The sequence below is a fragment of the Sesamum indicum genome, linkage group LG3, assembly GCF_000512975.1.
Source record: "Sesamum indicum cultivar Zhongzhi No. 13 linkage group LG3, S_indicum_v1.0, whole genome shotgun sequence".
In the NCBI taxonomy this organism is placed as follows: Eukaryota; Viridiplantae; Streptophyta; class Magnoliopsida; order Lamiales; family Pedaliaceae; genus Sesamum; species Sesamum indicum.
In genome coordinates this window covers 19615601-19625871 of record NC_026147.1, presented here as the reverse complement: position 1 = coordinate 19625871, position 10271 = coordinate 19615601, and the positions used below count along the sequence as shown (strand labels likewise).

Sequence of the window (10271 nt, the reverse complement as noted above, 5' to 3'; positions counted from 1 at the left end):
AAATTATCAATACCCTGATGAAGAGGCAATAGAAACTGCAAAAAGATTGGTGGTTTGGACTTAATAGGCTTAGAAATGACATCAAATATCTCTCTTTTGTGTATGTGTTGGAGAAGAAAGACATCAATTCACATTTTCAGAAGTGTAACAGATTAGTCATACTATTGCAGGACCCCAAGAATGTGAGTAGTTTACATTCCTAGCATTCTGCAATAAAAAAATCACTTTACATTTCTCTTTCCAAAGTTCCTATTGCTGTCATACTTTGTGGGACTAATTGTTGTAGTTAAAAAGTGAAAAATCGTGACAAATACTACTTAATGGCTACGCAACGACTGCTGACATTGTTTTTGCAGACGATGTCAAGACATTATAACTAATCCAATCTAGTTTTTTAAATAGATCTAATAAGTTAAATCCAACCTCTAAGCATTTATGAATCGATCTACCGACCAACGTCGTTCCATAATACAATTTTATGTTACTCCAAAGCTGAACAAACTCTTGGTTTTATGACTTAAAGTTAACTACTACTATTTTGGAACATATTTTGTAAGATATTGTTGAATTTTTTACTGATTATCTATACTTTATTAATATTGAAACTTTCGATCACGCGTTCTTCCCAACTTTTATTGATGTTAAATTTTCTTATGTTGCTAGACAATGTTTTCAAACACTGACCCTCGCAAAATGAAGTGGATTATCAATTGTTTATTTAACTATTGGATCAATTGTATCGACCAGTGATGTCATATTTATGTTATAAATAATTATTAATATTTTAAAAATAACGTTAAATAATAAATAATATACTTAACAACCTTTATTTTTCTAAAAAACAAATTACTGCTTTTTTTTTTTACATTAATAGTTCAATAAAATATAGAATATAATAAAGTAAATTTAAAAACAAACTTATAAAGATTAAATTCAATAAATTATATATAAATTTTCAAATTTAAGAGAAAAATCATATATACTAAGTTCTCATAAATAATATTAGCAAAATTGAACTGAGAAAATAAATTAGAATTTTATATCTAAAAGTAATTTAAACTTTAGAAAAAATTATCCAATTTAATAGGAATAATGCACATTTTCAGAAATAATCGATTATCTTTTCATAAGTAATATAAAATTAGGGTGCTTAACAGAAATAATAAATATTTTAGAAGAGAAATTAAAGACTTTATCATGTATTTACACTTTATTGTTGATCCGATCGGTTCAATCAATCCAATACCAGATCACACGGTCCATCAGTTGAACCATTTGGTCAAACAAATTTCATGAAACAAAAAAAAAAAGTGATTTTTTGGCTCCTCCAAATTTTTGATTTCAACCGGATCGTTTTGTGATCAGATTGGTGGTTCGAATGGCCAACCGTTTGGGCCAGATTGAGTTTTAAAACACTGATTGCAGTAATCATAAACGATAGTGACGACGATCATTGCAGTCGTCGGGCAGACGATGACGTCGGTGATGTCGCCGTTGCCGTTGCCATTGCCCCCTCTGTGTTGGGTGGAGGGGGGCAGGTGGCAGGTTGGAATTAATTCTATTACTCTTTTGTAAATAATAATTTTATATTTTATAATTTATAATTATAAATATAATATATCACAATTAATTAAATTGAGCCCCTTAATTTTTTATAAATGTAAGATTTAACTGTTGACATTGATTCATTAAAAAACAAACGAAAATTTTTACCTATTTTTAAAATATAGATAAGTTTTGACCAAATATTGAAAATAGAGAGGTTTTCTAGAAACCTTACATGTAATTAAAACGCGGTACGGAGGTACAGAAACTTCTCTCTCATGGTATCTATCTTATGATATGAACAAAGCCAATGGAATGTTTTCTTTCTGCTATAGCTGGTTTCCATGATGCAACATGGGTAGGTCCGACCCACCCGAATTCCCAATGTGGGTGGGTCAGGTAAACTCATGTCCACATCTCATTTGCCCAAATTCAACTAGTGCATTTCTTCTGTTTCTGCTCCTTCCTCATCACATCCATATGATTTAAATGTCTAATTTAAAAGATTTTATAAGCTCATATATCTTATAAATACTTCTGAAGTCCGTACGATTTTAAATCTTATTTTGTAAAGTAAACGTATGAAATTTTGGGATACAATAAAATGATAGCATGTTTTAAAGATTAAATACAATTTACTTTCTGTGTTAGTGGAAATCTGCAAAAAAGCTCCTGTAAAAATCTAAAGTGCAATTCACGTCCCTTGATACTAAAAATAATGCAATTTACCCCTCTCTGAAGCGGTTTTTTTGCACGTTTTTATTAACACAGGGGGTAACTTGTATTTAACCCCATGTTTTTATGCTAATTCTGTAATTAACTGTTCAAAACTGAAGAGTTTGTTAAAATTTTAAAAATGTATTAGAAACTTTTCGTTTTTTTTCTTTTTAATTAAGTTTATAAAAATAGGGTAAATTACATCGAGTTTTCTTGAAGTTTGATACAATTACAAATACTCTTCGTTATTTGAGAAATTATCGATAACCTATTGAAACAAATGTCGACCCAATAATAAACCCGTTCTCTAAGCTTTCGTTAGGGTAAACTGATCAAAAATATCATTTTAAATCATGAATTATAATTTTATATATTTTTAATTTGTTTATGAACTAAAAATGGTTTGAAATATACATGGCATGAGCAAGGGGGCAAAATTGGACATTACACAACATCAAATTTTTAAAGTATGGGTAGTGGATGCAAGAAAGTCATGTGGACAGAAAAAGTCAAATGTTTGAAAGGTGTGGTCAGCGTGCAAGTCCAAAACTAATTTATTGGATTTGAATTATTTATATTATAATAATTAAAAAAAATTGTCCTACTAATTTTTAAATACTTGAATTTATTTTTATTTATTTTCTCTATTTAAAAAAATTTAATCAAATTAGTAATTTTAATTTTTTTAATAATTTCACAATTATTTTTTTTTTGTTAACTATCCACTACTCTACATTTCTCTCTCGCGTTCTCTACATTTATTATAATTTATAATTAAAAAATTATTTTGACACCAATATATTTTTTTATCATCTCATATCATGAATTTTTTATATGCTCACGGGAATTACGTGTTACGATGACTAGTATATATTAAATTTGAGTAGACAGTCACTAAATCACTAAGGGTTTGTTTGCGTGGTGGTTGTTGGGGTTTTAATTAAATTTGGTCACATTCTTATTCTTGTTTTATTTTATTTTAATGGGAATGGGAATGTGAAGAAAAGACCTTTTCAGTAGCACCAAAAGTCGTTTCTCGTTTCTAATTGCATCTGCCCAACCTTCTAACCCAAATTCACAACCTTCAACATATTTCATTTCAGCTATTAATTGCATCTAAACCCCTTATCTATAGTTTATTTATATAAATTACTCATATTCTTTTACATAATTATAGAAATTATTATTGACGGTAAAAAATGAAGGTAATTTGTGTAATTATGTTGACGTTTTTGGAGGTTGTATGATTAATTTTACATAAAGTAGGAGTTATTCGCGTAAATTATGTTGAATTTCTGGTGGCTTATAAAAATGTTAAAGTGTAAATGATCCCATACGTTGGGAAGTGTCTACATTTAATCCTTATAATTTTACTGAAATCAAAATCGCCGTTAGATGCATGAATACAGGCCGATGGAATATTCTGCCATTATTTTCTAAAAAATGTAAAATGCAACAAAATCAAAAGGTTGAGAAGAAAAGCGTAAAGAAAAAATAGTTGGGAGGCAAAGTGCAAATAGTCCCATCATTGGGAGATGTCTGCAGTTTACCCTTTACAAAAATAGACCATAGGTCAGGGAGTGTAGACATAACTATACCTAACTAGAATGAGCGATACACTAATTATTAATATCAAATATGTATGAGTATTTATAATTACTATTAAAGTAGTCAAATAGCTACTATTAAAATAAAATAACAACTCATCGATCCTATATTGTTATCTTTTTTTAATGTCAATTTGGACTTATGGTCTTGAATTTAAATTCCAAATGTAGTATATAACTGAATTTTATCAAAAAAAACTAATTACTAATATTATTTAATACATCAAGATAGATAAACGCTCGCACATAGAGAGATTCAACCAAACAAATAATATTATTATTATTTTGTTATAAAATGGAAATTATAGTAAATACATGTAGATGAAAATTGAACCCATTGGTTAATTGGCACGTTTTCATGAATGCGATGATTGCAATTATGTCTTAAAATCTCAAAAAAGAAAAACGGAGAAAGAGGGGACGAATGGTGACGATGTTTATTGGATAAGATAACAATGGAAAAGAGAAAAGAAAGGGATAAGTACGAAATGGAGGATTTCAAGTTTCTAATAAGGCCATTGTACGAATCATTTGCATATAATAAATAATATTTTATTAATTATTATTTATAAATTTCAAGAATTTATTATTTTTTTGCATTAATATAGAAATAAATATTTAATTTTTATCACTGATCATCGTTCGTAAGTGTAAATACGTCTTTCTTGTTTATATTTTTAGTTATTGTTGCATGTGATTTCCTGCGAGTATATAAAAGGAACCTTGGTGTGAGGTGATGGCAAAAAAAATTGTAAAAAGAATTTATAAAGAGAAAAAAAAATTGAAATAACTAATATGGCCAAATTTTTTTTAAAGAGAAACAATGAAATAAAGGGTAAATTTGGGTATTCAAATAATAAGGTCTTTTATGGATAAAATGACTAAAATTTGCATGATATTATTATAATCAAATAAATTGTTATTTCTCGATATAATTTGCTTTAAAAAAATTTAAAAAGCTTTTATAAATAGTACATTCATGCTAGTTGAATATTAATATAGATTTATAATTTATATTTTTCTTTGTTAATGCAATGATTATTTCTAGTCATGTAATTTATAATGTCTTGAATTTATATTTTTCAATAAATATAATATCAATTTTATTTTTATTTAATTGTCATAACTTATTATTAATAATTGAGTATTTTTTTTTCTTTTTTGAATATTAACAAAATTAAATAGTAATTTATTTTGAAGTTCTAGAGAGAGACAGAGTGTGCATGTATGTGTGATGGATATAGTGTGTGAGTATTAATAGGGATATTTTTGTCTTATAATTTATTAATTTTATATAGCTTATAAGATCTTGTAAAAAAAATTAAAAAAGTTAATTTTTTTACAGAGCTTATAAGATTCAAAATGTTTTATTCTGAGACCTTTTAAGCTCTTTAAAAAAAAATTGCCAAATATTTTATTGAAACTTATAAACTCTCTAACATTTTATAAAATATTTTTAGGCTCCTAAGTTTAGCCAAACACCCTCTTAAAAAAAATAACAGAAATAAAAATAAGAACAAACTTAAAAGTATTATCAAAATAACAAATAAAAAAAAATAGTACGATGGTGTTAATAGTCGTCTTCACTCACTTACGGAATTTTGAAGATTAGATCTATTAGGTCCCGAATCTGGTTAGGTTGCGGGTAGGAAATGGTGCATTAACGAGTCAGGTCAGCTTATTCTCGACAGTAATATGATAAACACTTATTTTAATTTTTTACAAATACCCGTTAATCTCACTCTCTCTCTTTCTCATCTTTTTCGTTGCAAATCCTATTTCATGTTTTACTCTATTCGACATGTACATGTCGTGTGTATAATTTTTTTTTAAAAAATAAAATACGTGATGTTATTTTTGTGCACATAAATTGTATATATTAAACATAGTAGAATATATAACAGAATTTACAATAGAAAATTCAATACAGACGAAAGTGGTTATTACCAATTAAGTTGATCTGAAAATCAAGAAACCTAATACACCCACTTAGGTTTCACATCAACCACTCTTAAAAATGGGTCAATTGCTCAGTCAACCTTCCCACCTACTGATATCTATTCATTCTTAACAACAAACACCAAAAGGGCAAAAAGTGAGGCCAATTGAGCTTTGCATAGACCATTACTTTTTCTTGAAATAAGATCCCCTAATTCCTTGCAAACTACATTTCTTATGCTTCTGTCCCTTTTCTCCTTTCTTTCATATGATCATCTCACCTGAATTCCATGAATCAATTTATCTTTGTTTGTATTAATTTAAGTTTATGTAAATCATACTCTAATTCAAGTTTGAGTATTAATTTGATTTCTCGCATTGATTTTATGCGTAGATTTTGACATGTAATAGACCGTGATACTTTATAATCTTAAGAAATATTATTGTATCACGGAATAATTATTTCATTTAAAAAATTTAAATTGTTTGAGATCTTTTAATATTTATTATTTATAATATTGTTCCTTATGTTCTAAACTTATTACATATATATATATATTTGAAATCGAGCATATGAAATTCGTCTATTATTGACAGGTTGCATTGTGATTCTAACTCAAAATTTCTTATAAAGTTGAAGTCTTATATTATGTTGAATGACTTTTTTATCTAAAAGTTTAAATTATTAAAAAAAATTATTCAGGTCCAAAATCTTGTATTGATCTGAATTTGAAATTAGGCTAAGTAACAAATGTTTTATTTAGGTCCAAAATCTTCAAAGTGTTCGAAACCACAAGCTCAATAAAAGAACACCGTAGATGTCCTGATTATAGCCCTCCAATACTTAAATCGTTAAGGTCAGTAAAAATTAAGTTCAGAAGAGTAAGGTCGCAAATGTTATACTTGGTGCAAATCTGGTATGTATTTATAAATACGATCAAGTTATAAGATTTAACGTGAATCGTGAATCCAATTTTAATCAGACGAGTGTGATGGTTTTGTACATACTAAACAGAAATTATATTTGATAGTTTTTAATCGGTTATAAAATGCCCAAATATGATTGAGATGAGTTTTATTTGCTTTAATTCACAATGATTATTAGTGAATATTCAATTTTCTTTAGCTATTGTTAACGTAAGAATAAATAATACAAGTTTTCTATTGAGAAGGCAATAAGAGGGAGAAACATTTTATGAATATTACGGAAAGACCCCAAAATTTATCCTAATTACAGTCAATGCATTTCAAATGTCAGTTAAACAGTTACTTCTATAACTAATTTTTCTTCCTTGTATAAAAACATGAAAGCCAAAACACGATTCCGCCTCCACAGCTCAAGCTTAGAGAAAATTACACCACAAGCACTCTCTCTCTCTCTCCCCCTCCATCGTCCTTTCTTTCTCCACATGACTGCCCGCTCGCGTCTCCTCGGCGGCGTAATCTCGCCGCCGCCGCAATCGTCGACGTCGAAAGACTCCTCGTCGGGAATCCAAACTCTCGACTCCGACTTCGTAGTTATCCTCGCCGCTCTTCTCTGCGCGCTCATCTGCGTGCTCGGCCTTATCGCGGTCGCGCGCTGCGCCTGGATCCGCCGCATCGCAGGAAGAAACTCGGACTCCTCTCCGTCGTCGGCGGCCGCCAACAAAGGCCTGAAAAAGAAGGTATTGAAGTCGCTGCCGAAGCTGACCTACGGTAAGGACAACGAGCTGGCGTCGAAGCTCTCCGACTGCGCCATTTGTCTAGCGGAGTTCGCCACCGGCGAGGAAATCCGAGTGCTGCCGCAGTGCGGCCACGGATTCCACGTTGTGTGTATTGACACGTGGCTAGGATCTCATTCGTCGTGTCCGTCCTGCCGCCAGATTTTGGGGACGGCGCGGTGTCAGAAGTGCGGCCGCGTGCCGGCGGCCACCTGCTCAGCTGCCGGAATTCAGCCGGAGCAGAGAGAAGACCACGTAACTAGGTTTTTGCCTTAATCTGTCTAAATTACAGCCTTAATTACACAGTAGGGATTCCAATTAGGGAGGAATTAGTGTTAGAACTCAGTAGATCCAAGTTTAATATTTGTATGTACTTTATGCTGTAGTTTCAGAAAACAGAAATTACATTTAACAATACAAATCTCCCAAAATTTCACTTGCTGCAAAAAGCTCCTTTTCCCTTTCCCAACATCAAATTTCTGCTAACTTGATTTTACATATTGTTTTTTCAATTTACTTTTGTCTACACATTAATGATGGTGGCTGGAGTTAAGATTTTAGGCCAAATATTCCAAAATTGAGGGTACCCATTGGACCAAAGAAGACTGTAGGACCCAACTTTCACCTGTGGTTGATAGATTACATCTTTGACCACTGAGATTTACTAGTTTAATTTACTCTGGGGGGTTATTGATTAGCGTTGAAAAGTGCCAATTTTATTTCTTGTTTCAGTGCCATATCTGAACAAGTTAATAAGAGGAAGCGTTGCCATCACACACGCTTTTTTTTGCAACTTTCGTAATTCTTTTTGCTCTAGTGCTTATGCGCTTGGTAGTAACAATTTTTGACTCATTCGTTGTACCACGTCATACCCAGACCAATTATTAGAATCTACGGTTTCTTGAAAAGAACTGCACAAATAGACAAACAGCATCTGGACTTATAGTGAGCTGCGCAGTTGGACAACGCACTTCATGCCCCAAAATGCATTGAACAAGGACAGCAAGCTCAGCTTAAATGTGAAGATCAGGAAAGGATGAATTTATATTAAATTAGGATAAATTAAGCGAGTTATCTTAAAATTTTAATATAATTATAAATATTTTATTATTATTTAATTAATATTTAATAAAAATATGTAATTTTTGGATTGAAACCTAAATTAATTGTCAGCTTTGTCATTACTGTAATTTTTTTAAAAAAAGAATTAAAAATGGTAAAAGGACCGGTCAAGCTGAATGAAAAAAATTTAAAAATTGTAAGAAAAAATGCTCACTTAATCCATAAAAGAATTTCAAAAAATTTTAAGAAACAATTAGTTCACGAGAGCATTTTGGTCAGTTCATTATAAAAAAAAAAAATAAAGGAATAATTACACAACCTTCCCTTGAGGTTTGGTGTAATTACACGTAGACCCTTGTGGTTTGGAAAATTACATCTAGCACCCTTGAAGTTTGTTTTGATCTAACAAATAAGTCCTTTCGTAAGTCAAAAATTCACTAATTTGTTGATATTAACAGAAAAATTGAATAAAAATTTATATTTACAATCGATTGGTTTATTACTGATTTATTGTAAGTCAAATGATTTTTAGTCAAATAATTTTTTCTAATTAAACTATCCTTATAACCGTAAAATATACATCCTCATATCCATCAACGCATAAAGACATATGAGGGTAATTTGATCATAAAAAAAATTATTTGACTTGTAATAAGTCAATCATGGTTAAATATAGATTTTTTTTTAATTTTTTTTGTTAACATCTGCAAATTCGATGAATTATGTCTAACGGAGGGACTTATTTGTTAGATAGAAGCAAACTTTATGAGTGTTATATGTAATTTTTCAAACCACAAGGAATTTACGTATAATTACATTAAATCTCAGGAGAGAGGAGTATAATTATCCCAAAAGTAAATGAAAACTAACAAAAAATAACAGATTAGGCTAGTTGTTGGACGATTGTTAAAATTAGGAGATATTAATAATATTTTCAAAACGATGAGAGGTATTTATAGTTATACAAAATTTCATGGGAGTTATTACCCATTAAAGTAAAGATAAATATTAACATTTGCTTTCTAAAATCACAGTGCAAACTATGTTCATTGACGCTGTTTCAATTATTATTATCAAGACCTAATCAATGAACGTGTTGGTGAAGTATTCCTTTGCTACTGAACTATTAACCCTAAAATATTTTGATCAAAAATTGTCCAGTAAAAATTTCCTGACAAGAGATGTGGCCCTTGAATAGATAAATATTATAATCGATATTTGTCTAGTAAAAATCTCCTGACAAGAAATGTAGCCCTTGAATAGATAAATAGAGGTGATTGGGTATGAGCATGGCACGTACTTACCAATTACCTACAAATCGTTTTTCATATCACAACCAAGAAATTAAAATAGGGTGGTTAGTTAAGAGTAGGATACCCTCCCTACCATTCTCACATCTACTCTTTCTCCAATTACTTGCAATATACATATATAAACTCACCATCTCTAAGTGATTACAACAGGTGTTGTCTCAATTTATTTCAAACATTTATTACTTGTTTACTGTAAATAAATTGAAAGTAGCCTTTTTTTTATTTATGATATATACTTTTAAATTGTTTAAATTTAGTTAATTTAAATAAAATGGTATGACAACTCTCAACAATTTGTATAACAAAAGTAGGAGTTATTGCAAATACATTTTCAATAAAATTTAAATTCATAGCATTTAAGTAAAATAATAACTATTAAATTATCATAT

At 29.8% G+C, this 10271-nt stretch overlaps 2 protein-coding genes across 2 annotated transcripts in view; both read left to right on the top strand.

The window, feature by feature from the left end:
- Nucleotides 1–203, top strand: part of LOC105159022 (MLO-like protein 9) — a 3384-nt gene extending 3181 nt beyond the window's left edge. The window contains exon 16 of the mRNA XM_011075953.2: nt 171–203. Coding sequence (XP_011074255.1) covers nt 171–203 — 33 coding nt within the window. The remainder of the gene's footprint in view (nt 1–170) is intronic.
- Nucleotides 7275–7956, top strand: LOC105158871 (RING-H2 finger protein ATL80; the record flags this gene model as incomplete). Its single annotated transcript, XM_011075769.2, is given in 1 exon segment — nt 7275–7956. A coding segment is annotated over 1 exon segment (509 nt), but the record flags the coding sequence as incomplete, so codon positions are not given.